General features: G+C 44.8%; 1 protein-coding gene across 4 annotated transcripts in view; it reads right to left on the bottom strand.

The window, feature by feature from the left end:
• Positions 1-1,675: 1,675 nt before the first annotated feature.
• LDB2 (LIM domain binding 2) overlaps positions 1,676-26,358 on the bottom strand; it is a 343,322-nt gene continuing 318,639 nt past the window's right edge. The window contains exons 6-8 of one of the 4 annotated variants that reach the window (XM_054998716.1): positions 14,163-14,286; positions 11,591-11,742; positions 1,676-3,175 (exon numbers count right to left, since the gene is read on the bottom strand). In XM_054998716.1, coding sequence (XP_054854691.1) covers positions 2,945-3,175; positions 11,591-11,742; positions 14,163-14,286 — 507 coding nt within the window. In that variant the 3' untranslated portion in view covers positions 1,676-2,944. The remainder of the gene's footprint in view (positions 3,176-11,590; positions 11,743-14,162; positions 14,287-26,358) is intronic. The other 3 variants (XM_054998718.1, XM_054998717.1, XM_054998719.1) reach the window with 3 other exon arrangements.

Here is a 26,358-nt window from a genome sequence, read left to right as displayed (position 1 = left end):
GATTTGTTTCAAAGAGATAACATCAGATAACTACTTGATGCAATCAAATATTCAAGAAGGGGTAAAAAAATGACATTTATGTTTTTGGATGCAGAAAAAGCGTTTGATAATGTCTCTTGGAAATATCTTACGAAAGCATTACAAAGTATGACTTGTGGGACTGCATTTTTAAATTGGATGCAAAGCATTAATACTGATCAACAAGCTAGAATTTTAGTAAATGGCTCTCTCATGGAGAAAATCAAAATAATAAAAGGGAACACGACAGGGATGCCCAATATCACCATTATTGTTTATCATTGTACTAGAAATGTTGGCAGTGAGAATCAGACAAGATAGTAGAATTGTTAGAATAAAAGAAGGAAAAGAAATGTACAAAATGAAAAGTTAAGTGGGTGATGTTATATGAGAGGGTGGGACTATCTTGGCTGGCAAGCCAGGTGCAGAGCCTGCCGTGGGTTGGCTACACTTCCACCTTGTTGGTCCTGCTGCACCCTGTGGTGTCTTGAAGAGTGCCATGTTTGCAGCCATCCTCACTGCAAGCCACAAACACAGCCAAAGAACTGCCTCCTCATTTGCCATTGCCAGGAGCTTCAGAGCCGATTGAGGAAGCAGAGCGGAAGCAGTGAGCACTGGGACTGCCTCTCCTTTAGGATGCAGATGCAGGCCGAGGGGGCTTTTTTTGTATATATACATGTGGTTGGCAAGGAAAGGTACAAAGCACTTTTATTAACACAGTTTATTGGCACACGTATTGGCAAAGCATACATAAAATACATTTATATCATATTACACACCGACTCACTGTGTTTTTCTTTTACATGATGAGTTTGAACATATTAATACGTAAATGAAAAAAAAATTAGTTTCTTTTATAAAGTTTCACATAAATATATGGGAGTAAAAAAAATTAATCGGTTTGAGGGCTTTACAAAAGTATTATACAAGAAATATAGCATGAAAAGAAACAACAAAATAAACTTAAGATACAATAAAATCCCCCCCCTTGCAAATAACAACCTTTGTTTAAACTGTTCACAAAATTAATGGACTACATGGCTTTCAAAATCCAGATTGACAGCAGTTTTACAAAGCATAAACTCTCACGGGGACTGGGTGTCTCTCTCCACATAAAAATATTTATGTCTTCAATGAAACAAAAAAAGAGAGAGATTTTTTCCAGGTTTTGCAGTGTTTTCAATAATTAAAATTATTAACTGGGATTTGTTTTGATGCCAGATTTAAAGCAGCGGGTCTTCAAGATAGTTGGAATAAAAAAAAAGAGAATAGCTCCAATCGATGAAGGAAACAACAGAGGAGAAGGGCTAGGAAACCTCTGGGAAAGGAGGCTGGGCCCAGCAGGCTTTGACAGAACCCTTCTCTGAGGGCTACTGTAAAAACACAAGTCGTGAACCAGCCAGGGGCTAAGCACAGGCATCCCTAGCTGGATGGGAAATCACATATGCCAACAGATGGTGCATGTGAAGTTGCATGCCCAATGACCTTAGGCGGACCAGCTGTTCAAAGGGGTGAAGGGAAGGGGCATTGAATTAAGACCGGCAGGATTTCATTGGCTTCTGAGAGCCAAGCTACAAGTGACACCTGACACAGGTTGGACACTTGTCAGCTTCCCTCAAGTTTTGATGGGAAATGTAGGCATCCTAGTCTTACAGATTGGCTCTCCATTTCATTGAAGTTTACAGAAACCCTCCAACACATACACCCAGCGGAGGGGAAGGGGGGCGCCCAGTGAGAGCCCAACGCCTGCTCTCCCGACTGCATGTTCTCCCTCCTATAGACTGCCGCTCTGTAAACGTCAATTAAATGGAGAGCCAAGCTGCAAGACCAGAACGCCTACATTTCCCATCAAAACTTGAGGGAAGCTGACAAGTGTCCAACCTGTCTCAAGCGTCACTTGTAGCTTGGCTCTGAGTTTCTCTGGTTTCTCTATAGATGGGCTCTGTTGTATTGGAATTATAATACATAGTTTATATTTCTGGCCCCTATATTTCTGGTAGTAATGAGCACATGTGAAGTTGCTCTCTGCGGGATCAGCCCATCAAAGTCGCTGTTGTCTCCAGTGCCTCAGGGAGAAGGTCCTTCACATCACCTGCTGCTTGATGCTTATTTAAAAGTAGATGCCAGGAGCTGAACCCGAGACCGTCTGCATACAAAGCGGATGGTCTCCCACCGAGCCACGGCATGATTTACAACAGCTGGTCAATATTTATTATATTTTATATTAATATAATAAAAGTTATATTTGCAAACAATGTTTTTTTGACAGTCTGTTATCAAATCACAGTTCATTTGGGACATTTTTGCAGTGCCCCTAAAGCGTTTTGCTTGGGAATGTCATGAGCTGCACCTTTTCTCCATAACAAACAGTTTCCTGACACCCATTAGTCCTCTCTCCTTTTGCTTGCTCCACAAAAAAAAAATGTCTAACCAGGGAACAAAACTATTCAGAGCATGATGAAAAAGCTGCTTCCAAAGAAATCCAATTTGTTTATAGTATTCTAGAACCCAAAAACTCAGGAATGAGTTGAAAAACCATTTACCATGTTTTAAAAAACTGTCAAGAGATCCTGAGCACTGATGGGCTACACAATATGGCCTTTCTTGAGTAAAAGGAAGGGACATCAAGGTAGGGGAAAATCGTTCGCTGAAATGCTTTAAGAAATTGCCATGAGGCTACTTACATATTCCGTTTTTTCAATGAGGTCAGCGCCAGTTGAAGTAATGTGCAAAGGCTTCCAAGAAAAACACCTGAAAGCTTATAAATTATTTTTCTAACTTAAAACTGAGGAAAGATAGCTGTTCACCTAAGAAATAGGTTTGATATCTGTGGAAAGCTTGGATGGGGTTTTTTTTGTAAAGAATGCTGTGGGATTATAATTGCAACTTGCTGATATAAGCAAAAGTGGACATAGCTTCAGATAACTTATTGGGAAGCCTGCGGTGTTGGGTTTTCGGACTTGGCCTCCTGGTTAGTGGGAGGTTTACTGTTCCACGGACTGTTGTTCCCCAGTGCAGGTGAGTTGTTGAAATCTTCATCATCATCCATGCCATTTGCTGCATCATACTGGGTGTTCTCTAGCCTGGTAATAAGCCGTTCATCTTCATCACCGAATTCTCCTCCCATCAAAGTTGGTTCCCCGACCACCATCACGTCCTGTGAAGGGCATCCAATGTTTGTTATATGGACAAAGTAAACGAGCAAACCAACCCCACTTAAATATAGCCATTGGGCTGAAAGAGAACCTTTCTTAAAAGTAGTAACCTAGGGCCATTTTCACACTGCTTACCGTCCGCGGAACATTGCGCCAAGCTCCTGGAACGACAGCAATTTCGCTCCAGAAAGATGCTGTCGTTCCAGGAGCTTGGCATGATGTTCCATGGATGGTAAGCAGTGTGAAAACGGCCCCAGAACACTTCTTCCTTGAATGCCCCATCAAAATGATATGTCGTTGCAACCCTTCATGATAGCCAAGCTCAAAAAGATAACTGGATGTTCCTTTTTAGTATGTGCAAACATTTTAGCATTATACTTTTTATGTGGTTAATTTGAAAATAATAATAATAACTGTGCTTATATACCACTCTTCTTGACAGATTAGTGCCTCACCCAGAGCGGTGAACAAGTTAGTGTTATTATTATCCCCACAATATAGCTGGAGAGCTGGGCTGAGAGGAGTGGCTTACCCAAGGCCACCTACTGAGCTCATGGCAGTAGTGGGATTTGAACCAGCAGAGTGCTGATTCACACCCAAACCACTTAACCACTGTGCTACAGCAGCTCTCTGAAACAGAGATAATAGAGATGGAATAAAACATGGGTTTTGAAGACCCAAAGTATCACCCTGAAAAGGATTCAACAAACTTGTCAAAATGATTATGTGATCTTTTCAGATTCAACACACTATTGAAATTTCAAGTTTATATATTATTGGTCTACAAGCAGCACCACAATAATGCGACAACAATTGACACCATTTAAATTAGAGTACAATTCGCCCAGAAGTTCTCATGTGCAAGCTCCTTGAAATTACTACTATTCGTGCAGCTCTCCCATTCATCCTCAGGTGGTTTGTTCAAGAGAACTTCTGGATGAATTACTCCTAACTTCTTTACTTCTTCCAGTCAATAGCTTGCAGCAGTTAAAATCAAGTTCAGAAATACTATCTTTAATACATCAGCCATCAGAATACAAAACTCAGCACCTCTTATCCCTAACCAATGGACTTGACATCCTGCCACTTAATTATGGTAATTAATTTAGGTAGAGGTTTTTTTTTGATAAAAACAATGTTCACACTGATTTGACAATTTGCATCGCTAATTAAGTCATTAGCAGAAAACCCCCTGCTGATTGCCAACAAGCCCTGAATTTACCATCTGTTATTTCGTGGTGCCTGTCACCTCTCTGTGTAGGCAATACTTCTGCCAATCTGTGCGGTAAGAGGACCAAAACTGTGCAGCTGGTATCATAAAAGAAAGACGCAGTGCTAATTATAATTATCCCGATGAAGCTAGCATTCCACAAATGCTGAAGAGGGTAAGAGAGAAAGGATCCGTCCTATCACTGCAGGACGTGCAAAGAATCCTTTCACGGAGTCACGCAAACACCCTCAAGCTCAACGGCACATCACAAGCCTGTTGCCAACAAGGGGCAGGAAGAAAATGTGCCAGACGGGAAACCTGCAAGCTTTCTTGGGCTCATTCAAGGAGTTTAACTTGTGTTAAAAACAGTGTTGGGAGAAAGAATTTATCTGTGGGACACATTCTTGGCTGTAAGGCCCTGGCACAGTTTCTCAAGACATTCTCCAGGGGATGGCAGTCCCTGCTATGTTCAGAAGGATACATACTGATTAACAGCACAATCCTAAGCAGAGTTACTCCAGTCTAAACCCATTAATTTCAATGGGCTTAGACTGGAGTGACTCTGTTTAGGATTGCACTGTTAATGAGCCACTCAAAGCCTACGGAGGAGGCCTGCCTGCTGAAAGGGATTCCTTCCCGTTTCTGTGATTGTCCATTTTCTGTTAAAAGCAAGTGAGGATCTAGCATCGACCTTCCTCCAGCTCCATCACTTTCAGAGCCAAGCTACAAGTGATGCCTGACACAGGCTGGACACTTGTCAGCTTCCTTGAAGTTTTGATGGGAAATGTAGGCGTCCTGGTTTTACAGCTTGGCTCTCCATTACAGCTGCAAGACCAGGATGCCTACATTTCCCATCAAAACCTGAGGGAAGCTGACAAGTGTCCAGCCTGTGTCAGGCGTTACTTGTAGCTTGGCTCAGAGACTCTGATCTTTTCAATACTCTCCCTTGCTGTCCTTTATGCCTAAATCTCCCTCCCAGTACCTTAGATACTGCCTCTCTTTTGTCCTCTCAACACCCCTTCAATCGCCATTTTAAAAAAGAGTCTTTGAACTTCTCAAACTGAAACAAAATCTAAAACTACACTAAATTACACTCAACTGTTCTTTCCCGGTACCTGCAGTCTCCTGTTTCTCCCCTGGTCTACCCTCTGGTTGAAATTTAGGGTTGAAACACTCAAGGTATTGGGAGCATGACAACTGGGTAATTCTGACCATGGCTGGGAGGAAGGGGTTTAGCGCTTCCATCTCTCACCTTGCACCGTTATTAGCCATGGAAAGGAAAAAAGCCAGGTGCTTTGATTTTGCCATCTTCTTTTCTTTAAAGGGATAATAACTCTGGCCGTTTTCACACTACTAATCTGCTTCCGTAACGTTGTGAAACGTCGCACAAAAAACGCGGAAGATAGCGTCTTCTCACGAGTTTTGTGTAATGTCGCACAAAACTCTCGCAATGTCACGCAGAACTCTCACAAGAAGACGCTATCTTCCGCATTTTTTGCGTGATGTTTTGCAACGTTACGGATGCAGGTTAGTAGTGTGAAAACGGCCTCTGTGTGTACGTGTGTGTGTGTGTGTGTGTGTGTGTGTGTGTGTGTGTGTGGGACAGTTTCACTTAACAATGCTCTTTCTCCTTCCATGCCCTTGAAAAATTCCTGGGAAGACCCACTCAGGGCCCTCATGGTGTTTCATCTGCCTGGATTCTTAGATTGTAAGACAGGGAAAGAAAGATGTAGAGGGTTTTTTTTCTCATGCTGTTTTTACTTTTTTAACAAATGAAGTCCTATGGAGCCCTCCCCCCAGATTAAATGTGTGGTGCAGTTAACTGATGTCCACCTCTCTTATACAGAGAGCTACTGAGGAAGAAGGAGATTATGACACTACAGCAGGGACTTGACTGGGGCACATTTGAGTTGTTGAGCAAGCCACAGAAGGAGGCAGCGACTGCTCTTCTCCTTGTTAACGGCACTAGGTGGGCTGTTTCTAGAAGACGGGGCCCATTTGTTCCAAAAAGCAGAATACCTACAGTTTGGACAAGTTTCAGACTGTAGCATGAAAGTTAAATAATACAGCTCATTGCTGTTTTATGCAAAGACAGGCTTGGCTTTTACTCAATGCCTATGGGGAAACGGGAGATGTGCTTGCTTTTTAAAGGGAGCAGATACAGCCATGGTTCAGACCTGTGCCTACACAGCAGCAGTGTTTGCATGGCGGGGGCAGGGGCATAACAGTCTCCCCTCCACAATGCACATAACATAATGGGATACCCTGGTGCTCCACGTAGGAGCCCACATATGCACTTTCTATCTGATTCATGCAATCCTTCCTCCTCAAAGAGAATCTTGCAAACTAGGTGTTCATAAATATGAACGTTAAAACCTTTCTGGGTTATACCAAAAGTCCCTTTAGTCCAAAATCCTATTCCAATTCTAGTCAGCCAGATCAGGCCTTCGCAAGTATAGGTCTCCATAAAAACTTAAAAGGAGTCCATGCAGATGTTTCTGGGAAACACGCAAGCAGGGAAAGAAGTAGCTGCCCCTCTGAAATGCATTCAGAGGCACAGTGCCTAGACGTTCCATTCAGCCATTGACATAGCTCTCCTCCATAAATGTGTCTAATCCTTTAAACCAATGGCCTTCCCCACTAGTGTATTACACAGGGGGTACTGTTGCACATGCTGTCTTACAGGCAAGGAGGGACAAAGGACTGCTCCTTGCAAAAAATGTGGCAATCCTGATAAAGGTCTGAGCAGGTTCTTTTTAAGAGCTCTTTGTGGATAATTGTACTTTCTAGGAAGGGAGATGCTAGGATGTGTCTTTCTGGAAGCTCTACGCTCAGGGCCAAACTAGACATGATGATGAAGCCATTTTAAAGCAACTTAAAAATATTTTGAGGGCTCAATCCTGATTGGGACTACAGCATAGTGGGCTGAGCCCCCCCCCCACGATTTTTCAAGCGCTGAAATGGCAGTGCCCCCGCACAGCTGTTTTGGCACCTGAAAAAACATGGGGAGAACAAGAACACCTCAGCCCATGACACGGAAGGCCTTATCACGACTGGGCCCTCAGGGCATTTTTAATTCACTTTAAAATGGCAGAGGAGTCCATGAGTCAGAGTTTGACTCTCAGAGCTAAACTACACGAGACGAGTTACACAATGACACTCAAGTGAAGGAAGACGCAATGTGAGCCAGGAAGCGTAGTTTGAATTTCACCTCTCTCTACAGAGCCAGCAAAGATTGCTCCACAGAGGGTTTGTTAATAATTGACAGAGTCAGGGAGGCAAAGGGGAAATGAACAAACCCTCTGAGGAGCAATTTTTGCCCATTCTGTAGAGAGAGGTGAAATTCAAACTACGCTTCCTGGCTCACATTGCGTCTCTGTTCCCATGAGCATCCTCATGTAATTCATCTCGTGTAGTTTAGCTCTCAGGGGCAGCTCCTCCATGCCAGTGCTGAGTGGTAGCCCACAAGAGGAATGCAGTCAGTATGTGCTCAGAGGCTTGGTCTGTTCCACTTTTCCCATGGCCAAACCCTGGCATCCTGGAAAATCCTCTTGGGCACGAATCCTGGCCTCAGGTTAAAACCTACTGTAGTGGTAACGAGCAGGAGCTTCTAAGGTGGAGTCCATGAAATCTCATTTTGGCAGCTATTTTGAAATATTTGGGAACGTAGGTTTTGTCATCACTGTTGCCAGAAGACATTAAAATTGGACAGAGCTTCATGCTAAAGGATATAAGCTTGACACACTGAAGGAGATCAGTTTGACACAGTTGTTGTTTTCCACTCACAGAAGGCCCTTCCTCTGCCGAATGAAATTTTGTCTCCTTTCCACTCTGCTGGCAAGATACATTTTTGAAAGAATACATGCATGTTTAATCTCTGGGGGACCTTCTTCACCCCTACCATGTTATTCCTTGTCATTGCAAGGGATTGCGTAGTGAGAAATTTTTTTTTAAATCAGGGCATTCATATTTTTTTGTCACTTGGGATGATATAAACTTGGATAAACATGCGAAAGGCACAGTACCATCAAATACACAGTAAGATTTTATCATGTGTGAACAAACCCTCAGTGAATGGTCAGAAAATGTATTGTAAAAACCTAATGAGGATTCCCCCCCACCTTTCCCCCAATCTATTGCTATCACTTCATTATCACTGACAGATTGGATTGTCTACCTGGGAGCTATACCATAGTTCCATTCTACATCCTGACATCTGGCCTGGTCCGATCACACAGACAGCTACAGAGTGCAAATGCTCTATGCATCTATTTCCACACCCCAAACAATCAACCATCCCTCAGGGGAGAAGAAGACACATTGGCCCTGATCCAGAGAAATTCGCCGTGCTCAAGCCCCATTGAAAGTAACGAGGCAAAACTTTGCGATTTAAAGACACTTTCTTTGGATCGAGCCTATTGTCTCTTCCCCACAGCAGGGCCCCCTGCTCCTTGGAAAGGAATGCTTGAGACACCCACCACTTCAATACCAGTTATTCTTCTCTCACTAGTTCCCGTGCAATAGCCACCAACCTCTGAGGAGGACTGGAAGTGACTCCTTTTAGAGTCCCTCAATGCTTCTCCTTAAATTGGCCAGTAGGGGTCACTGTTGTTGACTGAGACCAGGCTCCATCCCTCCCAAGGGTGAGGCTGCCGTTCTGGAGTGCTCCTAGCTCCTGCTCATGGAGTGAGAAGCAGAATCCAAGAATTAAACCCTCGTCTTTTCTCGCATGGGGTCACAACACAGCTACGGGCTAGTCAAGGCAGCTTGGTCCACTCAGTTCAGGTTTAGAAGTGACAATGTTTAGTGTACACGGTTGGGTGACAAATGAAACCCACCAGGTATGGATGGTAGATGGCCCCACAGAGCCTACTCAACCTCCCAATGGGCTGCCTACTCAGGGCTGCAAAAACAGAGCAGAGGAGGATTGCTAAGGTCGTGCACCTGGACGGTCAAGATCCGTGTTCTTGTGACCCTCTACATGGCTTGGTTGCTCACGTTAGGTGGGCCTGGCTATGGGATTCTCTCTCTGCATCACCAATGAGTGATATTTCTTCTTCTTTATTTAATCTTTGAAAACAACCTCACTTTTTAAAAACATTATAACGAATGGAAAATACTGATCTGACCTAAATGTAATCTTTTACGGGAGCGCAGAGCGGCAGAACTATCATAGGGTTAATAGAGACATTGGCTTAAAAATCGCACCCCACTCACTTACAGCAGCTTCTTCGTGTGATTTCTGATGTCATCCATTTCCAAAATGGAGGCAGGCACTTATGATTCCGTTTTGGAAATGGGTGCCAATGTCTTTGCGAGGTGCTTGAATGGTTGTATTACTGTATTTATCATCACACTTTAAGGAGAGATGAAGAACTAAGAGGCAGGGACTTAATCCAAACAGTCTTCAGTGCTGTCTCTCTCCCCACCCTGCCATTAAATGAATCCAAAGAGTGCCTGAAATTCCTGGAACAGGAAGATCAATAGGACTGGCAACTTGTGATTTTAAATCTATTGAGCTGGGGCTAGTGAATCTGGGGCACAGACTGTCAGGTCCAGGCCAGGTTGGTTCTGAATTTTTCAGCCCCCCCCCCCCCCCCCCAATAACAGTTACCAATACAGTTTTACAGGTTGGACCACTCAAATAATGGCTGGCTGGCAACTAATGGCAAATACACATAGACTAGCGAAGGGACTGTGTGCAGCAAAGGAAGGACAAAACAAAAACATTACAAACATTACAAATGGGAGACAGGGCAATGATTCAGAAAGCCTCAGCCTTAACAACATTTGATTTATATACTGCCCTTCAGGACACCTTAATGCCCACTCAGAGCGGTTTACAAAGTATGTTACTATTATCCCCGCAACAAAACACCCTGTGAGGTGGGTGGGGCTGAGAGAGCTCTGAGAGAGCTCTGAGAGGTCACCCAGCTTGCTTCAAGCGGAGGAGTGGGGAATCAAACCCGGCTCTCCAGATTAGAGTCCTGCACTCTTAACCACTACACCAAACTGGCTCCACACCAAACTGGCTCCACATCAAACTGTAAATAACCTCTACCTAAGAGTTTCTGCCAGTTTGAATAGACAATATTGGCCTCGATGGACTCATAGTTTAATTCAGTATAAGGCAGTTCCATGGGGTGGTGGGGGGAGGTAGTTGTGAATGTCCTGCATTGTGCAGGGGGTTGGACTAGATGACCCTGGAGGTCCTTTCCAGCCCTATGATTCTATGTTCATGTGTGAGGTCACAGTTCCACACAGGCACAGAATTCAGCATCCTAACAGCGCCATCCTAAACAGAGCTACCCTATTCCCAAGTTCATTCACGTTAATGGTCTTAGAAGGGTGAACTCTACTTAGCACTGCAATGTAAGAATCTGAACTTTCATCTTTTTAAAAAAAAAGTGCCTAGCTGTGATGATTCCAAAATTATGCTTGATAGCATACGGGTGGCATCTTGCACAACTTTGTGATGCTGCAGGGGAGGGGCTGAACAGCTTGCACGGGTCCTCGCCCCTCCCATGATAGCAAAACCAGAATAAAGTATTGTAAAATAGAAAAAGTTGCAGATTATATCAGAGAAAATGTGCATTTTGCCTTAATGCTGTATAATTTTATGACAGTTACAGAATTTGGTTTCTCTTGCTGTGGAATTTGAGTTATTTTGACGAAGCATTTTAATGGTTTTTTTTTAATGTACAGGTTATAGAGAGATTGCATGTGACACACACACGGAGCTGAATTCTAAATGCTGTAGACTGTCAATCAGGACCTCCACTGCTAGGCACTTTGTACTGGTCGTGTATCAGTGAACAACGCTATGAAAATATGCCGTGTAGATTTTCATGAATCGTGTCATTTCCTCTCTGGCACAGCAGTAGACAGGTGGGTTTTGGGGCTCCACTTAGGGTTAGGTTTCAAACAGTCTCGCCTATGTCCCGAGAGCTCCGCATGTGCACTTGCAGACACTATCAGGGGAGGGTTCAGGGCTTTGCCGGCTTTTCCGTCCAGCCCCCTCCCAAGGGAGCTTGGGTTAAAGGGTTTCTCCAGCCCTCACGAATGGGGTTTCAGGTGGCTGACCTGGGGAGAGGGAGCCCCGCAAGCCCAGTGCATGAGCAAAATCGAGTTTTCGGGTCTTTCAAAATGGGCCTTTGTAGTAGTACAACAGTCTGATGTGGAGGCCTAAAAGGAAAGCCAGACTTACAGGTACCTGACTTGAAAGACTGAGGTTGGCAGCTGCTGTTTTTTTCTTGCTGTTGGTGCTGTTTGCGTTGTTCCCGGCACTACTGTTGGAAGTGCTGCTGGTTGAATTTTTCCTTTTTCTCCGTTTGGTCGTTGGCTGTCTTGTAGGTTCTGCTATAGTAGGCATGCAGGAAGTGAAATAAATGACAGAAAGCTTAATACACGCAAAGGAATACGGCAGAGGCAACCACCCTATCTTTCCCCTTCTCCACTTTAAAATTCCTGATGTACGCACTGTGCTGAATTGAATCGTGAAACATTCAGAACACTAATCTTGAGCCAAAAGTAAACAATAACACGCGATATCCAGAGGAGTTAGCCATGTTAGTCTGTAGCTGCAAAACACTAAAGAGTCCAGTAGCATCTTTAAGACTAATCAACTTTATTGAGACATAAAGCTTTCGAGAAACACAGCTCTCTTTGAGCCAAGCTACAAGTGATGCCTGACACGAGTTGGACACTTGTCAGCTTCCCTCAAGTTTTGATGGGAAATGTAGGCATCCTGGTCTTGCAGCTTGGCTCTCCATTTAAATGAAGTTTACAGAGCAGCAGTCTATGGGAGGGAGAACATGTGGTAGGGAGGGGAGTGCAGGCGTTGGGCTCTCGCCAGGCTCTCTCTGCTGGGTGTGTGTGTGTGGGGTTTCTGTAAACTTCAATTAAATGGAGAGCCAAGCTGTAAGACCAGGACGCCTACATTTCCCATCAAAACTTGAAAGAAGCTGACAAGTGTCCAACTCGTGTCAGGCATCACTTGTAGTCTGGCTCTTCATCAGATGCATAAAGTTGGTTAGTCTTAAAGGTGCTACTGGACTCTTTACTAATAACACACAAAACACTGACCATTTAAAGATCTCAGAACTAATATTGCAGCAAGCACTGTTATCTAATTAGAGATCTGCAGTAGCACATTGGTTGAGACTGAGCAATTCTTTTGTTGCTGTCAAGGCATACCAAGAAAATCTGCAGCTATTTACTGTGTGTGGTTTGCAGTGGAATGAGGCAGGTCTGACCCTTTGGGAAATGCATGAATAGACTTTGGGAGGGGGGCATTCTTCACTGGACTTCTGCTGGGGGTGGGTTGGATTTTCAAAGGGCAACACCAAATGGATTCTGTCCCTTGGGCTGCTGCTTCTGGCAGCTAGAGAAACAGGTGTACTACTTTTAATTTATTTTTAAACTTATCTATTGATTCGTAAATCATCTTGCAGACATAGTCAAAAGTTGGATTAAAAATATTTTACATAAATATATTAGTGATGTACCCATCAATATGGTGGGGTTGGGGATAAACGGCACTGACATGTTGTACTCCCCGCCAAAGCCATGGAATTCCTGCCCCTGGAAACAGGACTCACCCTGGGCAGGGCGAGGGAGGTGGAGATCTTGCCAACTGCACCGACTACAGAAAGATGTTTTGGTAAGAAGTTAAAGACTGCAGACCACAGTGCAGTCTATTGCTGCAACTAGGATCCTACTATATAATTTTGGCGTTGTTTAATGTGCCATGTTATTTCTTATGCTTTGCTTCAGCTCTGTCCAGATTTCTGCAACCCAAATCCTATTGCACTGCTTACTGGATTTCCAATCTGCTGATTACACTGACGTACTCTCTGTAATCTGCCTTAAGTCTAGGGATCCCATTCCCCCAGTGGGGGTGGAGGATTACCCATTTTCACCCTCTGCCCCCCACCTCCACTTACCTGGCTGGCAGGGGAGGAAGGCATGGGGACAGGCCCCCCGGGCACGCTCCTGGGGCGGTGCGACAAGGTCACCGACATCATTGCTCTGCCCTGGGAGCACTCCCGTGCTTTGCCATGGGCTGAATTGGGCCCGTTTGAGGCCTGAATTGGCTTGCTATTAAGTGGGTGCACCCCCTGTGCCTACGTAGTAATGTCACCGGAAGTGACATCATAGGAAGTGGTATTACTGTGCAGCTGCGGGAGCATGCGCGCGCATGTAAAAGAAGGGAAGAAAGAGGTAAGAACCAGGTCTTTCCCACTCCTGCCAGGAGGGTAAGGGGACCTAGCAACCCTACTTAAGTTCCAGTGAGAAAGGCAGACTATAAATAATATAAATAAATACATAAATGTAATTAAGAAGCCCATGGTAAGTCTTGACTTGCCTGGGAGAAAACAGGCACTAAATCTGGAATGTACCTGAAGGTATGGCGAATCCTATAAAAGTCTGAGAGACAATTTGAACCCTTTTCCTTGGCTTAAGATGCAGCATGGCATTGTGAACAGAGTGTCGGACTAGATCCAGGGACACCTCGGTTCAAATCCTGGCCTGGCTCATCAGGGGCTCTTGGGCTCGTTCTTACCCTTCTTGAGCCCTTACCCACCCTTGCCACTTCTTATTCGGGATAAGCTTGCAAGGAATGTCTGGTTTCCATGGGACCCCGTTTGAAAAACCGGTGATTAAAAGCAACATTTGCACTTTTCCAACACTGTCATGTTAAAAGATCCGAGTCATTTCTCTGAGCTTCTCCGTTTCTTCTCTTTAAGCCACCTGCACACACAAAGGGCCAGCCATACCTGGAGGCGCCACCATGCGCTGCCATTTTTGAAACAAGCATGTTTTCAGGCAATCTCGAGGACTGAGATTGTAGGTTTTATGCCTCGACATCAGCTCTTGCATTGGCTCCAATATTACACACAACTACAAAAAAAGAAAGAATGCAGGAAATTATATTGACGGCCTTCAGAGCATTTTGCCTGGATTAAAACTGGGCACTTCGTTTCCCGAGATTCTCCTCGCTTCTCCCGACTCTGCTAAGGGAAAGGAAAACGCTGTGATGCGCATTTCAATACAGCACAGAGTGGTCTATACTGTGACCTGGCGGGTCCCAATGCTACGGTATGGGGAATTTTATTTCCTATTATTTTAAAATTACGCTGTAATCAATGGTAATTTGCCATGAGGGTGGATAATGAATGGAAAGAAACACTGTGCAGAAGGTTTTAGTAACTCAAGATTGACATCGTTTTTATTACAGTTTTTTTATCTTCTTTTGTAATATATAGACATGAACATTTTTCATTATTTTTTTCGACCCATCCTTTCCGAAAGCAGACAGTTCTCCATTTTGATCTCCCCCTTTTCCTGCAGGCCTCTCCCCTCCCCTTTCTTCCGGCGGAGCACTTGCAGAGGTACTCCCTTGTTCCATCTTCCTCTCTAACCTTCTTCTCTAACCTTCCTCTCTCTTCCTTACTCCTTAGGCTCGATCCTGTACCTGTTGTGAAAGTGGCGGAGCTTTCCTCTAGTCTTCCTCTGATGTAAGACGCTCTTCCAAAGTTCTTTTGTCAGAAGAAGGCTCTTCTTGCTCCTTCCACCTGAAGAATGTGACTCAACCCCTCGTCTCCATCTTCCTATCTTTCCCTTTCTGCTATTACCAATCCCCACCTTTCCTCCTCTTAGCTTTCAAAAATAGTGAAAACATTCCTTTCTTTCCTACTCTAAAAAAACCAAACGTGAACAAGGGACACTTACCATCATTATAGTAAACACCACAGAAAAACTGTACAGCAACTATAGTAGAATACAGAGGCAACTTCAACGGCAGCGTTTGCATTTGCACTGCCCAACCAGGGACTTGAGAGCTGTGTGAAAGACTGTCACGTCTCTCAGATTTCGACACAAGATGCTCCTACTAGATTCCAATCCCCAGGTTATGCTTGTGTGTGCCAGATTTTTGGCTGCAGCCTTCAGGATTCATAAGGAACATGTAAAGACATGACATGAACTATCTTCACACTAATATTTCCTATTTCACTTCTTCAGGAGTGATTTAGATTTCATTCTTAGAATGGAATCTAAACACTATTATTATTATGGCCAGGGCTTTTTTTCTGGGAAAAGAGGTGGTGGAACTCAGTGGGTTTCCCTCGGAGAAAATGGTCACATGGCTGGTAGCCCCGCCCCCTGATCTCCAGACAGAGGGGAGTTCAGATTGCCCTCCGCGCCGCTGCATGGAGGGCAATCTGAACTCCTCTCTGTCTGGAGATCAGGGGGTGGGGCCACCAGCCATGTGACCATTTTCAAGAGGTGCCAGAACTCTGTTCCGCTGCGTGCCAGCTGAAAAAAAGCCCTGATTATGGCTGTATTTTCATTTATTTTGTGCTGGTAACAAACCACAAATAAATTCTGACTGACGGTATGAGGGGCCTTGCTTAGAGAACCAGCCATAGCCCAAGGCATGACCCACGATCCCAGCATCTCTTCGGACCGCCTCTCCTTGTATGTTCCCCAGAGACCGCTTCAATCAGCGGATAAATGTTTACTGGTGGTCCCCGGCCCTAAGGAAGCCCGCCTCGCTTCAACCAGGGCCAGGGCCTTTTCACTCCTGGCCTCAGCCTGGTGGAACGCTCTGTCAATAGAGACTCGGGCCCAGCGGGACATATCATTCCGCCGGGCCTGTAAGACAGAGCTGTTCCACCAGGCATTCGGTGGTTGAAGGGGGCGGTGCCATATCGGCCTCCCACCTTTGGGGTGGGGGGTTCTCCCCACCATCGCACCTTAATGTATTTGGTTAATTTATTTTATTATTATTTATTGTATGTTGATTTTAGAATTATTGTTTTCTTGTTTTTATTGATTTTAACTGATGTTCACTGCCCAGAGCGCATGAGGATGGGGGGTTTATAAATTGAAGTAATAAATAAATAAATAATAAATTTTGCTCTCCCCTCCAAATGCTTTCCCATAGGAACTGAGGATGACATCAAGCTGGGGTCTTTCTGTATTGATATGAGGACCTACCTATTCTTGAGAGCCTCCAATATAGACTGGGTTGTTGCTATGACGATCTTTCCTAGATGTTGACGCTACTGGAGGAAGGGAAATGGCTTCTCTTATTTATTGTTTTAATGGTTTCTGACAGTATGTCATTTGATTTTAAATTGTGTTGTGCTGAGGATGGGTCAAAAGGTGGTCTAGAAATATATTAAACAAGCAAAATTAATAAATCAGTGCTGGTATTTGACAGCCAAAGAAAGCTTCTCATCTTGATCCAGCAAGAGAAATTCCACTTAAGGAAGAAGCCTCCAGTGAGTGCCGCCGATGCAGAAGAACATTTGGATGCAGAAGCAAGCGCAGGCTGCATTGATTCCCTCGTGCTGTTTTGATGCTGAACTGGCTGTCTGGATCTTTGGCAGCTATAATGTGTTCCGTGTAGCTAGATGCCAATGACTAATGCTGGACGGGGACCATGATCTCCCACAAAACAAAGGAGTGTCCACTTTGTCAATCTACATATATATATAAAAACAAGTGTCCTCCTGACTGACTCATCAATACTCAGCCCAAACCCCCGGAACCTAGAAATGTGAAATATGGGGAGAGCATTCCTTTCTTGATGTAAACACCGACAAAGAAGGGGTTTTAAGAAATTCGTCCCCTATGGAGGTAAAAAGGAGTAAAAAGTGTTTTCCCAAAGGGACACAGCTTCCCTGTGTGGCTGGCAGGCTGCTGCCTGCTTGCACCCTCTCCCACTTCCAGGTTGGCCACTCTTCCCTGATTGGGCCAGTCTTTTAAGGTCATTTGCATATGCAGGCTGATTGGGGCTCACAACATTCCACACCTCATTCTCCCTCCCCCAGAGACAGTTGGAACACCGAGGTCATTTGTGTATGCGGCCTGATTGGTCCTCACCCCCCACATTCTAAACAGTCTGCAGTTGCTATTGGGAATCATTAAATGTGTCCTGAGGTCAAACGCACCTCCTAACCTTCCCCTAAAAGTTCTCTAGGGTTGCCAATCTCCCTGTGGGGTCTGGCTTTCCTGTGTATTAGAACTGGATTTAAAGTAGTGAAATACCGTAGCAAAGCACAGGTATCAAGCTAGTGGAAGGACAAAAAGGAGGTGGCATCAGATCTTCCTAGACAGGGAATCCCAAACAGGTGGCCCTGCCAGAGAAAAGGCCCAGCTCAGCTGTTCTGAGTCCTGGTCTACAGGTGTACCAGGAGGTGGTGGTAACTGAAGAGATATAGGCTGTACTGCAGGTGGAGGCACTTTATAAAATCTTCTCCACGTACAAGCACACCCGCTGTAAACTGAAAACCAGCACAGCAGGAAAGAGCTGGGCTAGCAATTTTTATCCCAAGTATGTTAATTTTTATCTGCAAGGAAGAGTTTTCTCCATCTGCAGCATGAAACTCTCCACCCACCACTCCTACATTAGCCTGGTGAGGAAAAAAGTCACACAAAAATGTGTATGTGGTATGTGTGTGTTTGATTTCTACCAGGAATACAAGCAGCAATTCAGCTCCTTCCAAACCAGCCTCCTCTGTAGCTGTTTTACAGTAATACGGTGGAAGAGCTGATCAGGGACCTCTTGCTTAATATGCAGTTTGCTCCAGCTCTGCAGGAAAGCTATCATCTGAAAGGAGAAGTATTTTAAAGCAATTCCTTTGGAGAAAAATGGCCACTGGCCCTATTTGCCGTTTGCAGCCCTAACCCGAAATCCCAACTGTCATTGATTCCTAGGCAGGAAGAAATTCCCAGGTCAGTGCAATGACGTCACTTCCAGGGTGGTGGGAAGTGATGCCATCGCGCAGGAGCAGGAGTGCATGCATGCTTCATTTGGGGCCCAAATCAGCCCACTGAGAAGCATGGGAGTGCTCTTGGGGCAGCATGATGACGTCAGTCCTGGCGATCGGCTACTTGTCCCTCTGGCTGCCGCCAGCACGCTAGGCTCCCTCCGGCAGTGGAGTGCTTTTAGGGGATCAAGGAGAGATGGTGGTGGCAAGAGGGGGCTGAGCGGACTAGACAAGATGCCTAGAAACTCTGCCAGGGAGAAAAGGGATTCTCCCCCTCTTCTCCCTGGCAGAGGTTCTTTCTCATTACACTTCCCGTGCAACCTTGTGGGAAAATGACGTGTGTCCTCCACGCATCAGGTGTCTTGTCTGTTTTGGCTCTGAGTGGTGACAAGGGACGGAGGGTGGGAGCGGAGAATCCCCCGCTAGTGGCCAATATTAAACATAACCGTGAATGGGGCCGTTAGCATGAAAAAAAGACTGCGGTTGATGATGACAGATAATAAATTCTGTCTGTTCTCATAAGTGAGCTTTGTGAGCATGTGAAACCTGAAAGTAAGTACTGAAACAAGTCTCATGAAAAAGGCAAGGATCAGAGTTCAATTCTCATTAGCATGAAGAAGCCACCAGTAACAGTCAGGATGGGGAATACAGGATAAAGGGCAGGAACCAAAGATTGTTTTCCTTTGTTGGCAACCACTTCTGACAGGGAAAGAAGGGTATTATTTCCCCCCATAGAGGTCCTCCCTTTGGCTTCCATGCTGTTCGTGAGGGTCATGCAAGAACAGCCTTTTAGGGAGTTCAGTAGAGTGAAAAGGAAAGAGAGAGAGTTTCATTCTCTTAGTAGTACTCTGTTAACTGTACTTTGGATTCAACTCCAAGTCAGGGATCCTTCCATACTTGCCACATAGTCTGGAATTGGCACGATTACTATGTTTTAACACCTACAGCCTTACTACCATGGACACACCAGGGCCAATTCCTCATGGCTTACCTGAAGCCGGGACATTGCAGAACATGCCGGAAAAAACGTGGAATATCGTGTTTTCTTGTGCGAGAAAACGCGATCTTCTGCATTTTTCCCGGCATGTTTTGCAACGTCCCGGCTTCAGGTAAGCTGTGTGGAATCAGCCCAGGTCTCATCTGATCTTGGGAGCCAAGCAAGATCAGGCTTGGTTAGTACTTGAAGAGGAGACTAAGTTTTAACTAAGAACTCAGATAATATCATTGGTAACTGCATTCCACTTTCCACCCACCAATAACCGCCTGTCTTATTTAGGGTTGCCAGGTGCCCAGTCTTCATCTGGACAATCTGGTATTTTCTTGGACTGTCTGGAAGAAATGTCCTGAAAATACTGAACACCTGGCCGTGGGTGCAAGAGGGCAGGGAGGAGAAGGAAGGGAAAGATGAGGAAGGGGGAGGGAGTGGTGTAGTGCCTAGGAAGCCAGTCCATGCCACCATGGAACAGCCCACAGCACCCCTGCCTCTCTGCTCCCCATTGAGGGGTGCCCCCAGGAGGGCTGGGCTGGTTAGAAGGGAGGGAACAGAACAGCATGCAGGAATCTGGCCCACTTGCTGCTGCGGAACAGGTGGGACTTCACTGGGGGGGGGCACCACCGCTTGCAGGCCTGGCCTCTCTGGTCCCCATCATGGGGCGCCTCTGGAAGAGTTGGACTGGCCAGGCTGGCTCCCTACTGCCTGCCCCTGGCTACTCAATCCTACTACCAAGAGATTTGGGTGCTGAGGCCTGCACAACCGGGTGCAATTTTGTTACTTCTGGAAGTGACATCATCACACTGGAGCAAGGAGCAAAGATAATTTATTATGTGACTACCAACCCCCCCTCACACCTGGTCCAGTATTGGGTAGGAGACCATCTGGCAACCCTAGTCTTATTTTAGACATGGTTTGTGGTCATTTTTAAAAGATAAAATGTAATAGTACTTCCAGGTTGTCGATGGTTCGCCAGCCACTATGGAAGTTTCACCAGGGCTAGTCTCTTTACATTTTCCTTTTTCCCTTCCAGTTCCACCTTTATTAATGACTTCCTGTTTCCTCCCATGGTCAACCACTGCAATCATAAATCTATTTTAAATTGTCAGTTTTATTTTTGGGGGGAAGGAGGGCAGAATAAATTATGACAAGCTTTTTTTGGCATGCAAGATCAGTGTTGCTATTTGTGTGTGTGTGTGTGTGTGTGTTTTAAAACCGTTAGGGTGCTATTTCACAACTATAATAAAAACTAAAATAAATAAGAAATGACCTTTCCTGCAAAGTGAAAAGCTGTGATTAATTCCCAATTCCAACCCAAACTGATTATTTAACAAATGATCCATGAATGTAATGGGACAGAGAGTTTAATGATCTGCCAAGACACTTTTCCAAAGTCTCCACAGGGTTTGTAAAGCTTTATTGAAAGAGTCTAGTATCATGATCTTGCGATGGTCATTGTCAGGAATAAAGCACCACAAAAGCATGGATACATAGCTCCAGGGCTTTTTTTCAGCAGGAACACGGTGGAACGGAGTTCCGGCACCTCTTGAAAATGGTCACATGGCTGGTGGCCCCGCCCCCTGACCTCCAGACAGAGGGGAGTTTAGATTGCCCTCTGCGCCGCTCGGCAGTGCGAGATCAGGGGACGGGGCCACCGGCCATGTGACCATTTTTGCCAAGGGCGATTTAAACTTTAAAAAACTTCCCCCTTGTTCCAGCTGACCCAAAGTGATGTCATTGTGTGGTCCTGAGTTCTACCACTGAGTTCCACCACCTCTTTTCCCAGAATGCATAGCTCATTCCCAGGCTAGTATTCCCCCCCCCCTTCCTGGTGGGAACTATCTGCACAAGGGTGGATAAAGCCTCCAAGGCCACATAGACTCCTTTCCCAGCGCTAGGAACTGTCTAGTGAAAACAGTCAGTTCGTGGGAGAAGCTGCAAGATATAATCATAACATGGGAACCTCCATCCCCCCCCGCCCCCGGCATGGGTATGACAGATGCTAGCATCCTGACAGAGAACATTACGCCATTAACTGGGAAAATACAAGAAACAAAAAAAAAATTGCAGGGATAAAAAGAACCTTTGCTGAGCAGAATAAAGCACATGAGAGCCAGAATTGGGGTCGTGGTTAAGGTGTCGGGCTAATTCCTGCTCGACGATGGATGCTGGCTGGGTGACACTCTCTCAGCCTGGCCTATGTCACAGGGTTGTTGTGCAGATAAAATGGAGGAGGGGAGAACAAGGTGAGCCACTCTGGATTCCCATTGGGGAGAAAGGTGAGGTATAAATGAAACAAACAAACAAACAAAATATTGTGCGAACTTCCTTGCAGGGACAGGCGTTGCTCTCTTTTTATGGGAAATGCAGCACGCTGTTGTTCCGTGTGGAACCACACTTTCAGTTCTACATACAAATAATAACTCAGAGGTGCCACACAGCTGTTATGTGGATAACACAGTACCGCGCTGGAAACTTTGAATGCAGTTGCACTTTTCAGGCTGTTGATTAAAAAAAGCGTTCAAAGAGCTTGAATATTTTACAATGCCATTCTCTGTACTGAAATGTCTTACAGAGAAGGCATGCCTTTGCCAACAAACAAAATTGTCTGTTTCCAATTAATACAGTAACCTTACTGTTCTTGATGCCTTTGGGGGGTGGGGGGATATTATTTTTTAGTTTTGGAAAAATCTTGGAGGTTTCAAGGATGAAAAAAATCCTGCTAAGTGGTGAACCTAGTTAATTATTGTGCTTACAGTTGCTGCATAGAATTGCTTTAAATCCCTTCCTTGGCACGTGGCATGGACTCTGCGTGAAAATTTTTACGGTGCACTTCAAGGGATTTTCTTAGGGTGACCAAATACAAGGGGGGAAGTCCTCTTTGTGTAGAACAGAGAATTTTGTAAGGGTAGCAAGAGCTGCACTTGCCAAAATTTTCTCACCTTACACAGCCCTGAATGGCACAAGAGCTCTGCCTTGCTTTGTGTCTGCACACCTGAGATTTTCTGAGTGCCAATATAATCTTTTTTACCTTTTTTATACGATTGCTGCCATAGCAACTAATTGAAAGATGCTGCCACGTGGTGGCTGCTTCATTACTTGGGTCAGTAGCGAAAATCAGAGGGAGAGAAACGTCCCTGGGAAAGCAGATGCCTTCCTCCCCCTTCCTCCCCCGCTGGAAAGGCAGTCTGGGGCTGTCTTTTTAAGTCCCTGCCCTCTCTTATACAATAAGTACCCTTTACTACTGACCATCCAAAATCAGTGAAGGATAGACTGATTCTCAAAGCTGTACAATGTTATTATAGATGCAATATATTCCGTATGAAATATACTCCATAAATACAAGCAAGCAATAGAGCAGGTGAATTATTTCTTATTTATTTGCTTTATTTAGACCCTACCTTTCTGTCTAATGAGGATGGAAAGCACATTGTTCTCTCCTCCAGTGTTATCATTACAACAACCCTGTGAGGTGGGTTAGGCTAAGAGTGTGTGATTAACTCAAGATCACCCAGAAAAAATTTCCTGGCAGAGTGCGGATTCAAGCCTGGGTCCCTCAGATTCTAACTCCACACTTAACCACTGCATCAAGCTTGCATTCCCTCTGAAGGCAACCATTTAAATAACCTGGTACCTTTATCCACACTCTTAAAATGCCGAATTTTCACTTGGTCAATCCATACCACATGAACAAGCCATAGAGGAAAAAGACGTTATTCAAACAAGGTTATTTGTTTCATTCAAACAAAGCATCTCTTTGTTTTGTGCATTTACCACAATATGGAACCATGAAATATTCTTTATAGATGCGTAAGGATGGCTATTTTGCCACCATAAATAAAAGGTCCAAGTCCCTTTGTGTCAACTCTGGAATAATAAAACTCACAATGTATTTATTCATGTATTGCTGATTTTCAGCATTCAAATGTGCCCAGTTTTGTAGTCTTGGGAGTACACAACTAATATGTATGTTCTCTATTATGTTCTTTGTGCTGTTCCTCAAACATTCTACAGTTGTCACCAGATACAATTCCTAGTGTGCAAGACAGACAATAAAAGGTACTTTAGTTCTACCTACTGGGATCCAGGTGGCAGACCTGATTCATCGAAGGAACCTTCCCGTGGGGTGCTCTGGAGCAACACTCACTGCAGTTTAATTCATTTTAGTTACCTTTTAAACAGAGAATACAGTGTGTTTTGGAGTTATTTAAAATGTATGCCTTATGACATGCATATTCACTATATCTGTATCTTAAGAGCAGGAAACTTAAGTTCTTTCAAGATAAGAAAGAAAATTAAGTTTTCAAAAACTTTAAGTTCTTCCAGAGAAGAAAGAAAATTTTCTAAAATCTTGCAGCTGCAGAGTCTAAACCTGGAAAAGCAACAATTCTCATCTCTTAACAGAAAACAGAACCGAGGGGATTTCATTTAAATACTGCTGAAACCAGGGCAGGCCTTCAGGAGAGATGTAGTCCCATAAAACTCAACAGTGAATGGCAAAAAGTTTACACACAAACTTCACTTGTGAGAAAAAAAAAGCAGAAAGTCTCTGCGCATACCAATAAACGTAGATATATGACGCAAGTTATTCCATGGAGAAGAATGGTGAAGGGAAAGGAACGAGTGAAGGATGGGTTCTCCTAAAAGAAGAGCTCTTGCAGGCTCAAGCTATTGCCATCCCAAGAAGACAGAAATGTGGTAGAGGATCTAAGAAGCCAATGTGCACGAACAGAGAGTTCTGTGGTGAACTATGGAAGAAAAAGGGGATGTTTAAGAAATGAAGGGAAGGAAATGCATCAAAAGAAGAGCATCTAGGGGTAGCTAGGCACTGTAGGGCAGCTGTCAGAGAGGGCAAAAGCTCAGAATGCATTGAGACTGGCCAGGCGGGGCTCAGCAGAACAAAAAGACGTTCTTCAGATATGTGAAGAGCAAACAGAAGATGAAGAGGGTGATACTCCCATTGCGGGTGAAAATGAAGAAGGAATTTCTGTCCTCCAGGCCTCCTTCAAGGAAGGAAATAAGGATGAACTACAGGCCAGTCAGTCTGACCTCTCAGCCAGGAAAGATACTGGAGCACATATTGCTGGTGTTAATCTGCAAGCATCTGATGGACAACATGGTGATATGGGGAAGTCAGCATGGATTTGTCCCCAACAGGTCCTGCCAGACCAACCTCATCTCTTTCTATGATTGAGTGACAGGCTTACCGGATCCCGGGATTGCTGTCGATGCAGTTTATCTGGATTACAGTAAACCAGGTCCCTCATGAGGATCTGATGAGTAAATTGGTGGACTGTGGACTATACTTTAGGATGGTTAGATGGACAGAGAACCGACTGGATGACCGCACCCCAAAAGTAGTTGTTAATGGCGTCGCATCTGATTGTAGGGAGGTGTGCAGTGGGATGTCACAGTGCTCAGTTCTGGGCCCAGAGCTTTTCAATATTTTTATCAATGATCTGGACGAGGGTGTGAAGGAATTAATCAATTAATTTGCAGATGACACCAAACTGGGAGGAGTAGCAAACACCCTTGAAGACGGGGATAGAATTCAATGAAATCTGAACACGCTGGGAAAGCAGGCAGATTTGAGTAAGATGCAATTTAACATGGATGAGAGGCAGGTTCTTCACCTGGGTAACAAAAATGCCAAGCATGCATACTGGATGAGGGATACACTTCTGGGCAGCAGTGTGTGAGAACAAGCTCTTGGGATATGGGTGGATGGGAAGCTTAATATGAGCAGTCAGTGTGATGCAGCAGCAAAAAAGGCAAACACAATCTTGGGGTGTATCAACAAAGGCATGTCATTGTCCCACTATATACCACGTTGGTCAGGCCCCACCTGGAATTTTGTGTGCGGTTCTGGAGACCTCACTTCAAAAAGGATGTGGACAATTTGGAACGGGTGCAGAAGAGAGCAATCAAGATGATCAGGGGCCTGGAGACCAAGCCCTACAAGGAAAGACTGAGGGACCTGGGAATGTTCAGTTTGGAGAAGAGGAGGTTGAGGGGAGACATGATTGATTACTCTCTCTAAGTATTTAAAAGGCTGTTACTTAGAGAAGGGAACTGTTCCTGTTGGTAACAGAGGTTAAGACTTGAAAAAATGGGTTTACACTATAGGAGGGAAAGTACCAGTGAATGTTAGAAAAACTTCTTCACGTTAAGAGTAATCCAGCAGTGGAATCAGCTGCCTTGGGATGTGGTGTGCTCCCCCTCATTGGCAGCTGGACGAATATTTGTTGCGGGCGCTTTAGGCTGTTCCTGCATTGGGGGTTGGACTAGATGGTCTGAAAGGCCTCTTTCAATCCTATGATTCTACTTCACGTGCCACTGCATTCGGGAAAAGCCCAGGCCTCTTGAGGGGATCTTCAGGGAGTCCTTGGCCCGTTGCCATCTGAGTGAGCTGGACTCTATCTGTGAGAGCACCGCCCAGTGGAAAGTCTTCTTCTGCAAGACCCATTGAAACAAATTGTTTGTGCAGGAAAAACTTCCCGTTGGGACCTGCATTGTAAGAGAACAAGCCGAAGCAGATGTACTTGGAATCCTAATCAGGGTTATTCTGTGGGGTTTACTCCACTGAATACTTAATAATACTCCACTGAATTACTTCTTATTAGGATTGCGGTGGTAGTCTTGTTCAGCTCTCAATTCCTAAAATTGTATTTATTTAAACATTTGTACCCTATTTTTCTTCCACACTGGAAACTGAAAATGGCTTACTTATAAAATGCACACAATAATATAATGTGAATCAAGTGATACGAATGGACAGGTCCTGCGTATGCTCTTCAAGCTGTCAGCTAGTTCTCCTGAAACGGTGTCCGGCCACAGCCTAAATCCCAGGAGCCCCCTGGCCCTTGACCACTGGTTCACATCTCTGGCACGCCCAGGCTTAAAATACTGTCTCTGCAAAAAGGGGCAAGGCAGATGATCAGGCACACGTCTCGTTCTTCTGGCTCAGATGCTCCCTCGTCTCTCCCCCTCCTCTATGTAAGAGAGATTTTCCAGCTGGTTAAATCTTGCCCGGAGAAGCTGAGAACACTTTTTGCAAGAATAACAGAAGTGGGAGATAATTTTCCAAAGGAATTAATGAGACACTGTGGAGTGTCCTTTGCTGAAGAAGACTTCTCAACAAGGAAAGACCTGGCAAACACCTTCCAGTTTTAATCTCGCAGTGATGGTGATTATATAGTGACA

Source organism: Eublepharis macularius, chromosome 15, assembly GCF_028583425.1.
Source record: "Eublepharis macularius isolate TG4126 chromosome 15, MPM_Emac_v1.0, whole genome shotgun sequence".
Lineage (NCBI taxonomy): Eukaryota > Metazoa > Chordata > Lepidosauria > Squamata > Eublepharidae > Eublepharis > Eublepharis macularius.
The sequence above is the reverse complement of the archived record's forward strand: the minus strand, read 5'-3'. Positions and strand labels throughout refer to the sequence as shown.